Below are 18077 nucleotides of genomic sequence, written 5' to 3' on the forward strand. Positions count from 1 at the left end.
AAGAACTCAGTAGAAATGCCTCACTTGATCTTAACTGAAGTATTGAGAGGAAGTAACAAGGGGGAAGGGTAAACTCAGACTTACTAAGAAGAAATTGTCCCAATATCATCTATTAAAAACACTAAAATATAGTCCCATGGAGCTATGTTGAGAAACTAGGTCACTAAATGAATTTAAAAAGCTTTTCATTGTGTCTTAAGAACAGGCATGAAAGAAAGCACACTGCAGTTTACCTCCTACAGAAATTTACATTGCTTAAAATGTCTAGATTTTATAAACCCTCTACTCTACAACTCTTTGATGAAGCCCTTTTTCATTCAGTAGCCCCAGTCATCTGTGACTTTTGTATTCTGCACTGAGGAGAGCAAAGTGGTTCAAACCAATGTTTTTTAAACATTTGATACCAAACCATCAAAAGAAAGTAAGACACATTGCAATCAGTAATACAGCTGTAACAAGTTTTATTTAAAAAAAAAAAAATACCCTTACTTATCTGATGCATTCTCATACCTTTCTATCCCATTTTTTAAAAAGCAGTGGTACAGACCCACTACACTGATTTCATAACCCACAAATGGATCACAACCTACAGATGCTGAGTCCCATTTCAGTCCAGCTCTACTCTGAATCCTAATAATACAACAAATATTTTTCCTGCTCCCCATTGTTCCTTCTCCCCTGGGATAAGAACAGAGTCAGATTAATGGGGATTCTAAACGTTGAAAGCATATGGTTTTACTTCATTGGTCAAAATTAGGGTGTATAATTACAATGTGTTAGATAGTAAAATACACACTTAGTATCTGAAAATTCTGTCCAAAAAAACATTCCTCTCCCCAAAATTATATATGTACGTGTGCATGTATCTGCATGCATTATATAATTTTTTAACTCTAAAAGAGACCTTCTGAATCATATCTGTCCAATTTCCTTATCTTACAGATTTTGAGGAAGCTGTGGCTGAGGGTGGTTTTGTGAGGATGTTTGTGACTCAGCTGGTGGCCAAATGAGAACCTAGTACTTTCAATTTCCCATTCAGGACGTGAACCACTGAACTAATCCCCAAGTTTTCAAACATTAAATTGAATAAATCATTTTAAAGGAAATCAATGATTTATTAGAAAAAACTCCCTTTGACTTGGGAGATAGGAAATTACCTGTTCTGTCTGCTTCCATTTCTGCTCCAAAGCATCAAACATGACTCTGCACAGTTCTTGTACATCATGCTGCTGCCAAGCTATTTTAAGATAAAATCTAATTAAAAATAGCAATGAACTTAGTGTAATGAAAACATTAATTTGTTATTTAAGTTTGAAAAGAACACAAAAATATACATTAGAGTTAAGCAAAGGCAGTAAGTAACAAGAAAAAGATTCAAGAAATCTCAGCATTTTATAAATAGTGTAAGCTTTCTGGTGCTACAATATTTGTTATTTTTGTTATTTTTCACCATAGTGTTAAGAAATGTGTTAGAAAAATATAAGACAAAAATAATGTATAACTAAACTTACTTTACAAGAAAACTCTAACTGATCAAAATTTTATCCTTCAGAACTTAAATTTTTATAAATAAGTTAATCCCTGACAATGCAATGAAAAGGCTGAATGTAAAGATAGTTCAGTTATTAATATGTGCAATATGTTCATATTATCTCTCAGAAGTCCTCTGACTATTAGAAATTCTTATCTTTATAAGAGAGTAAATACCCTCACTACTATCCCATCCAAAGCTTCTTGTAACATCTGTGGTTTCAATTGCTCTCTTTTTGCTGGTTTGCAACAAAACAAAAAGCCTTTGAAGTTGGTATGGGATACTTGTCACTGGATCTTCTTCCGATTCTTCAAATTCCCACCTATTAAAATGAAATATTTGAACATTACTTATAAAATAATTTAATCTTTAAAATCATAATTTATATCAAAATCATAATGCCTGGTTTTAATCTGGGAGCTATAAGCAGTTTGGATATTAACTGTAAACTAATAATTTCTAAAACATTAATCTTTCTTCTAGTTCATAAATTCAGAGGAACTTTAGGACTTTGGAAAAAAATATAAGAAGGCAATAGTTTTTAAGAATGAGAGGCAAAACTCATGCAAAAGTAATCATTGAAACTGAATCTGATCAAGACCCTTTTCCAATTAATAACTTACAAATAATGGGGAAGAGAAAAAATATTAAATGACAACATGGCATCAGCTATCAAAACTCAAACTAAAAATTTATAGGTCAAATCACATCAGCTTTCAATAAAAATATTTTCAGGGAATAAATTTCAAGAGAGGAAAATATGAAGGGAAGTAAAAATCGATTAAAAACCTTATAAATCAGTAGCAACAAATGAGTCTTACTTGGACCCTGAATTGAATAACTTTTTAGAAGAAAAAGAAAATTATGAGAGAACCAGGGAAGTCTTAGCACTAACCTGAGATATAATTTACAGATGATATAATGGAGATGGGCTTCCAAATAATTGGAATAGGGATATAAATGAAAAAGACTGAGCATGAGTTACTAACACTGGGTAACTGGTACAAAGGGACTCATTATGTTATTTCTCTATTTTTGAATGCTTGAAATTTTCCACAATAAAAAAAATTTTTTTTAAAGGGAATACATATAACAAAATAAACCAGGCAAGACTTCTACTCACACAAACTTATTACAAACAGTCATCTAGACCCAGTTAGGGACTGTCTCAGTAACAGGTAAATTCCCAACTGAAGAACTTAAGCTCTCATGGCACAAGTAGACTGAGGGAACAATGTTGCTAATACACCCACAACAATTCTTAAGATAATTCTGTATTCAATAAAATAAAACATCAAGGACAAATTATTAATTTAGGACAACGTTAATGATACCCTATATCTTAATAACTGTATCTTTATTAACATAGTAAAATTACTCTATCTAAAATTACTGTCTATTTATTTTCTCTTCTTTTAGTTTCAAAAGAAATTTTGAGCCTTAATTTTTCTCTGCTGCAATTTGCAAACAGACTAAAGGGCTTTTCCTTTTTTTTAAGTTTTGGGCACAGCTTTCTGTTAATGTGTTCAATATGTTTTCTTATTTTAGGACTTAAAGTCACAGCTGTGTTATCCTGACCCTCCTTTTACACAATGGTACTTCTTTCTAACTCATAGAAGCCAATGGGATATATTTCACTTTTTTTCTTCCATGCAAACACCTTTATTTGATATTTAATATATGCTTAATCCTCCCTTCTATCCTCAATCTCCAACATTTTTTCTGATTATCTTCAACAGGAGGTATTTATTTATTTAGCTTACAAAGATTTTTAAAATTTATTTGAAAGGGAGAATTACAGAGAGATTTTCCACCTGCTGGTTCAATCCCCAAATGGTCACAACATCTGGGGCTAAGCTTGGGCTGAAGCCAAGAACCAGGAACTCTACCTGGGTGGCAGGGGCCCAAGCACTTGGGCCATCTTCTGTTATTTTCTCAGCTTAGTAGTAAGATGGATTGTCAGTGGAGCAGACAGGACTTGAACCAGAGCCCCGATATGGGGTGCTGGCATTGCAGGCACAACACTGCACCACAACACTGGCCTCCAACAGAAGGTATTTATAATTGATATTATGGGATCTAATATTCCCTCAGTATCTGTGAGGGAACACTGAAGTTAAAACAGACAATCCTCACATTTTTTGCAAGGGAAATTCACTAGTGGGAGGAATTACTATAATCTCAAACTGAATTTCCACTTATCCTTTAAGCCTGGTACACATACTATAAAAGGTTTTAAATCTTGCTGGTACTTGCTGTTATTCCAAGCACCTGAGTTAGAACCTTTGGCACCACATTGGATATTTTCATTACCTTTAATCCTAAATAAAATATGACAGTTGCATCAGTTTTCACTCTGAAATTTCCTAGCTACTGCCACCACCATCATTCTGATTCTCATCTTTCCATGCTTGATTTAAGCATAGATTCCTCAAGGGCCCTATCTTTCAAATCAATCCTACACACTGCACTACATTTTATAAAGAGTTACAGAGAGAAGTAGAGACAGAGAGAGGTCACCCATCTGCCGATTCACTCCCCAAATGGCCACAATGGCTGGAACTGAGCCAATCCAAAGCCAGCAGCCAGGAGCCAGGAGCCAGGAGCTTCTTCCCATATCTCACATGGGTGCAGGGGCCCAAGAACGTGGGGCATCCTCCACTGCTTTCGACTAAATCCAGCTTCATGACTCTCTCAAATTTTACTTTCCTTTCTAAGCCACTTATCTAAGTTTCATTATCTTCCTCCTCTCTTCACTGTCATGGCATTTAGCTGGCTTTGAATGCTGTTTAAACTATCTCATACCTACATATACTGCTATTGTCAGGAGATCTACAAATTATCTAAAACAACAAAAATAAAATAAAACAAAACCAAAAAACCCAAAGATCTTATTTCTAAACTCCCTGTGTGCCAAGCACCTAGCATTCAACCTTCTGCACAAAACAAGTATATACTGAATGAAAAATACAGCAACTTTTACAAGTAAATTCAAAAGACAAGCTTACAGACAAATATCATAGCATTATAATGTTTGAGCAATACAACTAACAGTATTAGAAGTTACAAAAACAATTAGTATTATAGCAATTTCAAAGATTTTACTAAAAAACAACACAAAAAAGGAAAAGATCAGTTACTCCTATTTTAAAATGTCTTTTTAAAAAAGATTTATTACCTTAAAGAATATATACAAAGCAAGGATATTTTAATGTATTACAATAGGCTACTCATAAAAATAAATGTCTGAGTTTAGAGTTTATTTATGGACTTCTTCTATACAGCATTTTAAAGTGCCTCGCATAAATAGAGCATTTTAAAAACAAACACAAGCTAACTTTGGATTCTTAAATGGAGAGGAGAGTATAGGTTTACATATTAGCTTTCTCTCAAAAGCAGATAATGGGGGCAGGCGTTGTAGAACAGTGGGTTAAGCTCCTGCTTTGGACACTTGCATTCCACACTGGAGTGCCAGTTTGAGATCTGGCTGCTCAACTCCCAATCCACTTCCTTGCTAATGAGCCTGAGAAGGTAATAGCTGATAGCCCAAGTGTTCCCTGCCACCCAAATGAAGACCCAGCTGAAGTTCCAGGCTCCTGGTTTTGGTCTGGCCCAGCCCTGAATGCTGTAAGCATTTGGGGAGTAAACCAGCAGGTGGAAAGCTCACACTCTGAGTCTTTTGAATAAATAAATAAATCTTTTTTAAAAAGCAGGTAATATGTACTTCTTCTTTAAGATGTTAAAGCTGCAAGTTAGACAAGTGTAATTTATCCTTCGTGTAACTCTTATCAATTTGATCCTTTGGCTGTACATGCACCTCTGATTCTCTCCCCACATTCCATATTCCAGTCTCTCACAAGAACTCTGTTCACACAAGAGAACAGAAGAAGTTGTGGCTAATGAAGTGAAATCAAACTTTAATGTTTAAGAACTATATTTTAATTATTAAATCAATTTTATTTACAGAATTTTTTTTTCAATACTCACTTATATAGTGCATTCCTAAATTCAGGAGTCATAAAAAGTGTCTGCAAAAGGCTATTCAAATAGCATGTCATTGCTTGGTTTACTAATCCTACATATCCTTTAAAGAGAAAAAACAGACAGACATAAATCAACATTTAGATAAAAAAATATGAATTTGATACCCTGGAAAGATTCAAAGATCAAAGTTACTCAGTTGGGAATTCTTTCAATGTTTTCAACATCACCTAAGAAAGATTCCTTTTCTAATGTGTAAACCATATAAACCTTGTTTCTCAGTCCAGCTTATTTTATTAGATATATGTCCAGAAATACACACGAATATAACATTTAAAGAGTAATATGTTTAATATTTTACTAGTATACTTCTACTATTATAATCATCTCCCCCATCTAAAAGTTACAGATTAAAATGGAAGTTATAAACACACTAACTTTAAATATATACACCCAATGTGAGAAGTGCTGAAGGAATTATCTGTCATCAAGCCCTATAAACCAATTTCTACCAAAAATTAATAATATGAGATAAATTCATTACATGAAAATTCACTAAAGCTGAGACTCTTCAACAAAGAGTGATTTCCTCTATTTCAACAAACCCATCAAGTACAAAATTCTATAGATCATCATGCTATACAGAGTGTGAAATAGATTCCCATCTCTTTTTTTTATTTTCTTCTTTATTTGACAGGTAGAATTATAGACATATAGACAATGAGAAAGACAGACAGAGAGAAAGGTCTTCCCTCCATTGGTTCACTCCCCAAATGGCCACTATGGTTGGCACTGCGCTGATCCGAAGCCAGGAACCAGGTGCTTCTTCCTGGTCTTCCATGTGGGTGCAGGAGCCCAAACACTTGGGCCATCCTCCACTGCCTTCCCAGGCCACAGCAGAGAGCTGGACTGGAAGAGGAGCAACCGGGACTAGAACCCGGCACCCTTATGGGATATTGGCGCTGCAGGCGGAGGATTAACCAAATGAGCCACGCGCCAGCCAATCATCTTAACTTGTATTTTGTACTCAAGTTCAAGGTTTGATTTCTTACCCTTCATCTTCATTTTAAAACATAGTGTGCATATGTTTAAATATTTTACTCTACATGGTTACAGAACTATAAACTGCTTCAATTATTCTTCACCACTCCTACTTGAGTTGTTCTCATAGCATCCTGTCCTTAATCCAAAAGAGTCTTTTGTCTCAGCATTGTGAAATTACCTATTCATGTATATGTCTTCTCCATTACACTGAGAAAACAGGTGTTGATTCTGATTTCCTTCTCTCTCCTACTACTTAGCACAGCAGCAGACGTACTTGAGGGGACAGTACATATGATTTAGAGTAACACCAGTCTGTGTGGCAGCTGATCTGACTACCAACAGTGAAAAGCATTTTTCACTCTTAATTCATATAAACGGAAGACTCTTCCCCACAAACAAAGGTGCTTTGTCCAAGAGATCAGGATGTTCTGCACCTTTTTCTCTACTAAGGCTTCCTGGGATTTCTCCATTTCTCCATCTTCCTTACCCAGTTCCTCAACAATCAGGGACAATCAGCTGATAAAGAGCCTTAAAAAGTAAATATTGCTACTGTCCTTTGTGAGCCTAAACATCAATCACGTATCATTTACTGTGACCTTGTTTCCTTGTCCTGGCTTAAAAGAGGAGCAGGGTGGACAACGGAAGGGTAGAGGAGGGCTTGAGGGAAGGAAAGAAAAATAAAAATTTTTGTCATTGCTCTTTATTTTGCCATTAGAAATAAAAAAAATCCTATAGAACCTAATGGTCTTTTGTACTGGACCTAGCATCATATTTAAACAGAACAAGAAATTTTTCATATAAAAGCACTACTATTTTACAAAGGTATTAAGATTTTAGGCCGGCGCCGTGGCTCACTTGGCTAATCCTCCGCCTGCGGCACCAGCACCCAGGTTCTAGTTTCGGTTGAGGTGCCGGATTCTGTCCTGGTTGGTCTTCTTCCAGTCCAGCTCTTTGCTGTGGCCCGGGAAGGCAGTAGAGAATGGCCCAAGTGCTTGGGCCCTGCACCCACATGGGAGACCAAGGGGAGGCACCTGGTTCCTGCCTTCGAATCCACACAGCATGCCAACTGTAGCAGCCATTTGGGGAGTGAGCCAATGGAAGGAAGACCTTTCTCTCTGTCTCTCTCTCTCTCACTAACTCTGACTGTCAAAAAAAAAAGATTTTAATGAAACTAAGATGAAAGTGTTAATGAATTAATAAAGTCTTTTGTCAATATGTATTGATCAAAATAATAAACTTCAAATGACCACTATCATCAAGTGTATTCTGTATCTGAAATAGTTATGAATCAATATATCTAGTATAGTCAGTAAGGGAGAATATGAGAACATATGCTATCCTGAAGACAGCCCATGTATAAAGAAATCCTCAACAGAACCAACAGGTAAAGAAAAAAAATCAAAAAGGTTAAATGAAGTACAATCAAAACAGGCCAATTCACGGAATAGATAAAACTGCCTGCATTCAACAACCCAGTGTCCTATCAGCAGTGGCTGACTACCAGAGGGAGTTGGTAGGCAAGAAAGTCAGGGAGAATATGTTGTCTCTAAACTCATTGTGTTATTGAGAAATGTGTTCTTAGAGACCTACATTGAAATTATAGAGCATTTTCCAATAAAAATATTTCATATGTGGTACCATGATTTACAATAACTTATTAAGGAAAACACAAAATCTATAGCAACTAATAAAATAATTTTTGAGCCACAACCCTTTTGGATTTTTATAGACTATTTTAATTAAAAAGACAGGACCCCAGCAAACTTGAGTAAAATGTACAGATAGGGAAGGGAGTGGAGGCATGTGAGGAAGAGTAATTGGGAATGAAGACTATAATTATAAAGCAATGTCTATCAAAGGCTTCTAAAATTTTTTTAAAATAAACCTCAACTTAGTAACTCAATTTCTAGAAACTTACCCTAAGGAAATAATCAAAGATAAAAATAAAAACTTAGGTACAAAACTTTCCATAATATAGTCAATTTGTGATAGTTTATCTAAATCTACACAACATACTATTTTTAGTTACTTAAAACCATGCACAATATTAAAATACTATTTAATCCACTGGAAAATGCTCCTCATATAGTAGTAAGTGAAAATTTATTTTTAAAATGTGCTCATAACACGATTTCTCATTTTCTTACAGATAAACTAAACATAAGGAGAAAAGATTAAAATAAGCAAAATCACTGAAAGTGGCTTCTGCTAGGAGCACTGTCAGTGATTTTCACTTTTTCATGTTACAGTATGTAAATAGCACTTTGTATAATCAAAGAAAGAACATTTTTAAAAAAGTCTTAGTCTGAAGTAATGTATAGGCATCTGAGAGCCATAGGAAGTTGAACACAGGCCACAGCACAAAGTAGGACTTCTATAAATACTTGTTGCATAAAAAACCCAATCATCTGTCAGAATACACAGCAAATATTTCAAGAATCCTGATATGCTAAATCTGGACCTTCCTCAAAATGCTAACTAACTCAGAATAATTTAGGGTGCTTATTTAAAATGAAATGCAATTTCCTCCAGCCTAATGCAGAGCAGCCAAATCAGCATTTTGGGAAGTAATACCTTAGAACCTATATTTTTAACAAGTATCCCCAAATGATTTTAAAAGAAATAAAAATCTGAGAATCTCTACTCTAGCAGTCTAATGGAAAGCAGCTTTATTATGTCTTATTATCTGAAATGGAAGATAATTTTGCACTGATTTTTATTCTTATTGGTTTGCTGTAAAAAGTTCTATTACCAAACCTGACCAGCTTTTACTGTCATTTCCAGAGCAAACAAATCATTAAGCCTCTATGATTAGTTATGAGGAAATTATTCTAAGTTCTAATGGCAAAAATCTAATAAGTGCAAGATTACAGATCACAGTAAAACAAAATCTGTAGCTCTATAGCTTTTTAAATACTGAATATTTGTAATAAAATGAAGTTCTAAGAGTAAAGGTCCTGAAGCCCCACCTACCACTATACCATTACCTAGCTTCTCTGAACCCTCATTTCCACTGTTTCCAAGATGGAAAGTACTATGTAGTGCAAAGATTTGTTGTATGATGAAATGATACATAAAAGATCTAATGTTAATTACTCAGTAAATCAATCACAAATTAATTCTGTATAAAGTAACTTCACTAGCTCAATAAATCAAAAAATTCAAAATCTAAGTTTAATATTTAGAAAAAAATGAATTGAAATTCTGAAATAACACCTCATTTCAAACATATGATTAAATTAAGCTTAAAAACAACAAAGAGAGTGACACAGCAAACCCAATAAAATATGCATGGCTATCTGCTTCAGAATGGAATTCTCCACAGTCTATTCTTACCCAAAAGAAGGTAACAGGTTACTTTCTAGATCAAGTCAACTTAAAAAATGTAAGATGATAGCCAAACTAGAAAATTATCAAAAAGAAATCTCCCTTCAACATACCATATCCAAATATTTGTATGTTATTAAACAATGACAAGTGCAAACATAGAAAAAAAATGGCTTGAGGAAAAGAGAAGCCACATTCTGTTTCTAACGTTGTTGCTGCTAGCTAGTGATTTTGCTCTGGGTTTCAGTTTTCTTAACTATAAATTGGGCTTGAAGTCAATAAGATTACCCTGGGTCTATATGACTACGATTTTATAAAAATACAAAACAAAAATAAATCTTACCAGTTTCTGATTTATTCAAAATAGATGAGTAGGAGTAGCTTTGGCTGACATAATCACTGGTGGAGCCCACAGAACCTTCTCTCGGAAGAGGACCTATAAACCTGTCATGAACACTGTCATCCACGGCATTAGAATCCTCCTAAAATGCAGCATAACCAATATTTACTGGATAGTAAACGATGTCAAAACAATGAAAAACACACATACTAATTGCTGAGGCAATGAAAAAAGTAGTAGCATTACTACTATTGCTACACAATGACACATACAAAGGACTGTATGCCCTCAATCTTCTCCTATGTAGGAAGGTTTAAAAGATGCTGATTGAAAACACTTTAAAGTACTCATGTCCCCTTCCAAAGTGCTTACTTCCAAAAATTTCTTTAATTCTCTTTCAAATGTATGTTTCCAAGAGGAAAGGAAATTTGGGACACTAATAAATCAAAAGTACATTGGAACTCCTTGATGACAGAATCTGTCATTCGTTTCTATATCACCCTTGTCAAGTAGGCCTGCCAGGTAAGATATACTCAATAATTGCTAGATGAGATGGACAGTTTCTCTCTGTCTTCAACAGTAAACTTCTTATGATGAGAACATATTGGAAAGGAGTAGGGACATTAAATACAGCACAGTAATTAAAACAGAGTTGAAGAACAATTATGATACATTTTAAAACATGAAACTCCACATTGTCCATTGAGTTCCCAAAATTAATATAAAATTTAAATTTCAATGCCAGACTAATCAAAATATTCTCATGATGTCATAAAAGTAAATGAAGGGGTTAAGTCAAGTTATAAAGCATGTTCTGGAATTGCTTAAGGAGGAATGTACTGTTTAATTATTGTTTCCTGTCCAGAAAGGCATTCTTAATCACAACAGAATTATAACTGAAAAACATCAACTAGAACAATTTTTCCTAAGCAAAATTTCATTGAAGAGAAGGGTTTGGAAAAAAAAAAATCCAAACTCTGAGCCTGTTTCCTCCAGCTATAAAAAAGTGAGGTAAATCAGACCATGTTTTCTCCCACACACTATACAATGTATCTTGATACCATATTTGTAGCCTTCAGACAGAAAGTTTTCTTTCCATAGTTTTCAACTTGAAGACAAAAATAATCTGAAAACATAGTTTTAAAAATTTATAAATGCCCAACTTTTTAAAGTCAGAAATCTTGGAGAATATCCCTTAAATCAGAAGTTACTACATTAGATCATCTCTAAGGCCATCAGACTAGATAGGAAAGCATACTGACTTGGGTAAACACTAAAACAAAAAGAAAAGCATTTAATTTACAAACTAATCATTCCAAATAAGGCTGGTGGGGAGTGGGTAGAGTTTGGTGAGAGGCAGTGGGAACAGAAATACTGAAAAACTGACAAAAACTGCTAAAGATCTAAAGCAAACAAGTGAGTGTTTAACTGAAGGAAAGGCCATTGAAACACAGGAGATCTCTGGGCATCTTACTTTATTCTAAACCCAGCCCTAACCACAGTGTGCTAGTAGTCTTGACAATCTATATACACAAACAACAGTGCTACCAATGTCCAGCCTAATTGTTATCACACACTCATAACAAAAATGGAAAAATAATAATTTATTACACAAATTACAAAACTTAGATCTCCTTCTTTTGGAAAATCGTATTTCTAAGTACTAAGTGACAATGCATAAAAATTATGGATACAGAGCTGTCTAAATAGCTTACCAGCAGTATTTGAGGCTGTTCACCATCTTTATCTGTCAAGTGCAGAAAGTTCTTCTTTCCTGGCTCAAAATTAGCATCAAGAAGAGACTTGTCACTGGTATGATCCAGTGAAGCCTATGAGAATAAAATGTAATATCTCAGATTGAGAAACATTAGCTGTAATAATAAAACTGAAACATTAGCTGTAATAATAAAACTAACAAGGAATATATAAATGACAGATTTATACACTGAAACAGTATTTTTCATTAATGACTCTGGCAAAATTCTATTCATGCAGGACTGGAATTAACTCATCTACTCAAACATTGGGACAGCTAAGCCCAATGACAATACACATACTGACTGGTGTCCCAGAAGCCTACATCCCTCAATACCTAAAAAACTGATGAGGGAAAAGGAAAGGGTTAAGAAGAAATCTTAAGCACTATAGAACACTCTGTAAACATATTTTCGATATTCTCTAAAATGTATGCAATATAAAAATCAGTATTTTTTATGAAACTTAATTAAAGGTAATTTTGTATAATTAAAAACTATAAAATTATGTTTTGATTATGAATATAATGAAAATCCCCAAATAAGCAACACACTAAACAAGTCGATCAACATAATTACACAATGATTATGTAATATATGTATAACTAACAGAACTTTCAGAAAGATCCCTCAAGGAAAACCTGTCCTAGCAAACGATACGTATTCCAACTATACTGGTAGGATCCAAAGATCCCAGAGGGGGATGTAAGTGATCACTTCTTTGAAAGTAAAACATAAAATTCAATAGTCTTCACCTAACTCTTTTATAGGGTAGAGCAATTTCAACCTTAGTCATCATTCTGCTACATTCTACTTGGGGAGTGACAGATGCAACTCTGTATGTTCCGAGCCCCACCCCAACCACTGCTGAGCAAATGAGAGAGCAGGGGTATATATGACATTTTGTTACACTAAGAAATGTTTTTAGCATTTCAAAAATATGTTTGATAGCTCCTTACAAAGACTCAGTTTAGAGAAAGGTCTTTATTTCTTAGGAAATTAAAATTACACAAAAGTACAGGTATTAGTGATAATAAAACTAGCTGTACTACTTACTATCTGTGTGACTTTGGGCAAGGTACTTCTCTGCCCCATGACTTAGTTTTCCTACTAACAGCCTGAGGCTATAATAGCACCTACCTCAGAGGGTAGTTAAAGAATGAAGTTGCACAAGCATTTTTATAGGGCTTAGAACAATATTAAGACCATAGAAGTGGAAAATAAGCGTAGGCAAGCAAAGCAGAAAACATGTATGACCTGCTTCTTAAATGGCTCACATCTAGAAACACACGAGAAAAACAGGACAGGATGCCTGAAGTTAAGAGAATCCACACAGAAGGAGGGAAGATATTCCTGGGCCCCTTAAATTCTCTGGCGGGACATAAAAGATCAGCTGATATAGCTGGAACACACAGACAATAAATATAGCTGTGTGTTATGAGGGGTGGTTGGCTAAGTGGGCTTGGTTTACCATTGTATGGTAACAGCAAGTGAAAGCTGGCATACGCACAGAACAGAAACGAAGCACTTGAGAACAGACATAGCTGAGGAGAGGCAAACAGGGTAATCCTGAAGAGCTATTAGAAGCTACGGCAGAAGATAATTTGGCCGGCGCCGCGGCTCACTAGGCTAATCCTCCGCCTTGCGGCGCCGGCACACCGGGTTCTAGTCCCGGTCGGGGCACCGATCCTGTCCCGGTTGCCCCTCTTCCAGGCCAGCTCTCTGCTGTGGCTAGGGAGTGCAGTGGAGGATGGCCCAAGTGCTTGGGCCCTGCACCCCATGGGAGACCAGGAGAAGCACCTGGCTCCCGCCATCGGATCAGCGCGGTGCGCCGGCCACAGCGCGCTACCGCGGCGGCCATTGGAGGGTGAACCAACGGCAAAAAGGAAGACCTTCCTCTCTGTCTCTCTCTCACTATCCACTCTACCTGTAAAAAAAAAAAAAAAGAAGCTATGGCAGAAGATAATTTAACAAAGCCTTCCGAGGGCCAAGGAGTTTCCATGGAGGATAGAAATGAATACTATGAGGTATTTGCCATCAAAGTAATTATATTCTACCAACTAGAAAGACACAAATGAATGACTATAAAAAAAGGGAATATAAGTGACATGGCAAGAAATTAGAGGACCTAGGAGGTAAAGAGGATGAAATCCCCTTAAGGAGGCATGAGAAAACATGAAGGCTTCTGAAAGCTAAAAGATAAACAGGGCCTGGGAGGACACATTTGACAATGTAGAACTATCCTACAAAGGGAAAAAGAAGCAACAGTAGAAGTTATATGGTGATGTATCACAAAATAAAAGTCAAAGATTAAATATTATTTATTTTTCAATGTCTTGTAGGGCTATCAACTTTACTGGTCAATTTCAAAGGAAAAGGGTAATTTATTTAAAACACTGTATTTTTTATATTTTTAAAGATATCTTTATTCATTTGAAACTCAGAGTTAGAGAAAGACAGAGATCTTCTATCTCAGCAGACGGCCGCAATGGCCAGGACTGGGCCAGGCCAAAGCCAAGAACCTGGAGTTGCTGCTGGATCTCCTATGTGGGAGGCAGGAGCCTTGGGCCAGCCTCTGCTAGTTTTCCCAGGCCATTTTCAGGGAGCTGGATTGAAGCGGAGCAGCCAGGACATGAACAGGTGGTCATATGGGATGCCAGTATCGCAGGCAGCAATTTACACAAACTATGCCACAACACCAGCCCCAAACACTGTATTTTTAAAAAATGCAAAAATATATGAGGCAGCAAATTTCGTGATTTTAAAGGCAAATCAGGGGCCCGGCGCCACAGCTCACTTGGTTAATCCTCTGCCTTCGGTGCCAGCATCCCATATGGGTGCCGGGTTCTAGTCCCGGCTGCTCCTCTTCCAGTCCAGCTCTCTGCTGTGGCCCAGGAGGGCAGTAGAGGATGCCCTAAGTGCTTGGGCGCCTGCACCCACATGGGAGACCAGGAAAAAGCACCTGGCTCCTGCCTTCGGATCGGTGCAGTGCCATTTGGGGAGTGAACCAACAGAAGGAAGACCTTTCTCTCTGTCTCTCTCTCTCACTGTCTGTAACTCTGTCAAATTAAATAAATAAAATCTTAAAAAAAAAAAGGCAAATCAGGAAACATCAAACATCTCTGATTCTTCTGTGGAGCCAATTAAAACTGTGCCCTCCAAATGCCATAGGGATAAATGCATTCAATTTTATTTGTCATTGGAGTTATTTTTCTGGAAAGCTTAGAGTAGCAACGGCCTAAGACAGACAGTGATAATACAAGCAAAAACGTGGAGATGGGAATTTATGTTAAGAAATAAATTAGGCCGGCGCCGTGGATTAACAGCTAATCCTCCGCCTTGTGGTGCCAGCACACCGGGTTCTAGTCCCGGTTGGGGCGCCGGATTCTATCCCGGTTGCCCCTCTTCCAGGCCAGCTCTCTGCTATGTCTCGGGAAGGCAGTGGAGGATGGCCCAAGTCCTTGGGCCCTGCACCCGCATGGGAGACCAGGAGAAGCACCTGGCTCCAAGCTTCGGATCAGCACGATGCGCCGGCCGCAGTGGCCATTGGAGGGTGAACCAACGGCAAAAAGGAAGACCTTTCTCTCTGTCTCTCTCTCACTATCCACTCTGCCTGTCAAAAAAAAAAAAAAAAAAAAAAAAAGAAATAAAGAAATTAGTCCAATATCTGAGAGTTAACATTACAATGACTGAAAGGATTATCTGTAGCTTGTCTTGAAGGCTAACCTAGAGAATCTGGTCTTTAGTGAGTGAGCACTGAGCGGTGATTGAAGGTTTGTGAACTGGAAGGTTACATGAATGCTGTGATTTAAAACACCAGAATTCTCCCAAGAGTAAGCATAGTGACTTCCGATTGAGAGGCAGGAAACTTTTAAAAAGCCTATTTAGAATACAAATCTGATAGTGCAGACGAGATCCAACTCAACTGGCTCCTCTGCCAATCTGCCATGCAAATACAATGTCTCTGCTATGATTTAAGTGGCCGTGGAGCCCCAGATTCATCTGCTGAAACATAATCCCAAATGCAACAATATTAAAAGATGAGGTATTTAGGAGGTGATTAGAGCCCATATGAATGGGATTAGTTCCCTTTATAAAAGAGGCCCCAGAGGAGATATCTATCAAAGGTTCCTAGAACACTTCAGTTAAGTGCAATTATTTTTCATAACAAAAACTAATGCAAGATTAGGACAAACCGTGGCTTAAAGTACAAGCTTTCCAATAATCCTCCTCCCAAATTCCATGAAATATCCAAAAAAGGTATTTTTAAGATGAACTATGCAACAATCCAGAAAAAGACTATCATTTGCAAACAAGAAAGTTTAAGAATTTAAAAAAACAGAAAGCCGATGAGATCAGATCTGTGGAAAAACAAAATTAGAGAAAACCACGGCTCAAAGCACCAATGGAAGACTGTTGAGGAGAGGGTGGTAAGCAGCTCAGACTAAGGTCAAAAGGTAAGAGGCCAGGGAACCATTCCAGTGAGCACGTGGGAAAAGGCATTCTGACTGGTTTGGCCTCTTTCCTTTTCATCTTTCTGCTAAGCGGCAGACAACAGTTCCTATTCCCCACCAGAGTGAAGTACAGCCACTGGGCCTCTTGCCCCATCAGAAACTGTTCCCAGGACAAATTATAAACATACCACAAAGAGCAGTAGCAAGTCTCATGACTACCACAACAACTGAAGATTGAATATGGGAAATTTAGTTAGTATACAGAGAAGTTAACAGGTTCTCAAATATGAAGATGAACAGAATATAAGAATCACTATTAGAGGGAATTATGAGATAACCTAAATGTAATAATAATTAAGAAAATAGTCAATAGAAGGCTTAAATAAGAAAATATATCCTCAAAGAGATCTGAGAAGACTGTAGCCATTAAAAATGTGTTAAAGCTTGAGAGCTAAGTCAAAAGTCACACATGTTCATACACAGAAAAACAAATATCTATTAAAAAGTTACCCAGAAAAACACATCAAAACACAAATAAAAAGTCACCTAATCTCTGTAAACACTGGAAATTATCAACTTCTACTCCTTTCTATTTCTAAATTTATTTTTTCCTTTTTTGTAAAAATCAGATCATAAATACATGATTTAATATTCTTTTTTCAATGAAAAATATATGATGAACATAATTTCATTCAATAATACTGAAAATTTTCTTTACCCAATAGTCAACTTTGATGAAGGAAAAACAGATGAAACAACATTATGCAAACTTTGGAACAAAGAATGTTGGATCCAGATGGAGGCAAAGGGAAACAGTAATCACTGAGCTGGACACAGGCTCTAACCGCAGTTTTCCTAAATTTGCCTATATACTAAAGAGTCCCAGGATTTAACACACTCATTAGTAACAACAAGAACAACGGCTTTAATGACACTGGCAGCTTAAGAGAAGATGCTTTAAGTCTAGGCTTTTACCATATCAGCAGAATTGATTCCATTTCCCCACACCAAATCAAAGGTTCCATTTATGTAGCCTACTTTGTTGGCCACATCTTCGAAGAGCTTTCTGACTGGAGTAGAAGCTGGCAAATTTAAAGTGATCCGTTCATTCACTGTCTTCGAATTAGTAGTATCTTGTATTATACATAAGACTCTAGGTTCTTCAGCAGCATTTTCTATCTGAAATTTTAAAAAAATATATTGTTTTAAACATTACTTATCTATAAAAGAAAACAAAAACAACTATAGTCATAAAATTTTATGATTGAATGTAAAAGAAGCCATAACACATTATCTTCTCTGTGCTACTGTTAATACCTTATTATGCCTGAAATACACTCTTAAGGCTATATCAAGCACACAAGCACCATACATGTTTATTTTGGGAGAGCTGGGCATATTTCAGAATCAATCATCATTCTTGTAGACAACTGCTTTCAACTTTTAAGGTTGTAAATCAAGCCATGAAGAGAGTGTATCCAAGCAATTTTAAGTTTAAAATAGTCAAATGAAGTATTTTCTGGATCTACTGAAGAAACAGAAAGGGAACTGTGCAGAAATGCAGTAAGAATTGTCTAAAAATTTCAAAACCTATTGACTAATGGATTTAGGCAACCATGTTTGCTGACCTTTATGCTGCTATGCCC

At 36.3% G+C, this 18077-nt stretch overlaps 1 protein-coding gene across 4 annotated transcripts in view; it reads right to left on the bottom strand.

The window, feature by feature from the left end:
- The window catches only part of USP47 (ubiquitin specific peptidase 47), a 113711-nt gene that overhangs the window by 55251 nt on the left and 40383 nt on the right, over positions 1-18077 (bottom strand). For 3 of the 4 annotated variants that reach the window (XM_062196494.1, XM_062196493.1, XM_062196492.1), the window contains 6 exons: positions 17407-17610; positions 11939-12052; positions 10227-10365; positions 5519-5615; positions 1708-1853; positions 1158-1237 (listed from right to left, as the gene is read on the bottom strand). In XM_062196494.1, the coding sequence (XP_062052478.1) occupies positions 1158-1237; positions 1708-1853; positions 5519-5615; positions 10227-10365; positions 11939-12052; positions 17407-17610 (780 nt within the window). The remainder of the gene's footprint in view (positions 1-1157; positions 1238-1707; positions 1854-5518; positions 5616-10226; positions 10366-11938; positions 12053-17406; positions 17611-18077) is intronic. The other variant, XM_062196495.1, reaches the window with a different exon arrangement.

Source organism: Lepus europaeus, chromosome 7 (assembly GCF_033115175.1).
Source record: "Lepus europaeus isolate LE1 chromosome 7, mLepTim1.pri, whole genome shotgun sequence".
NCBI lineage: Eukaryota > Metazoa > Chordata > Mammalia > Lagomorpha > Leporidae > Lepus > Lepus europaeus.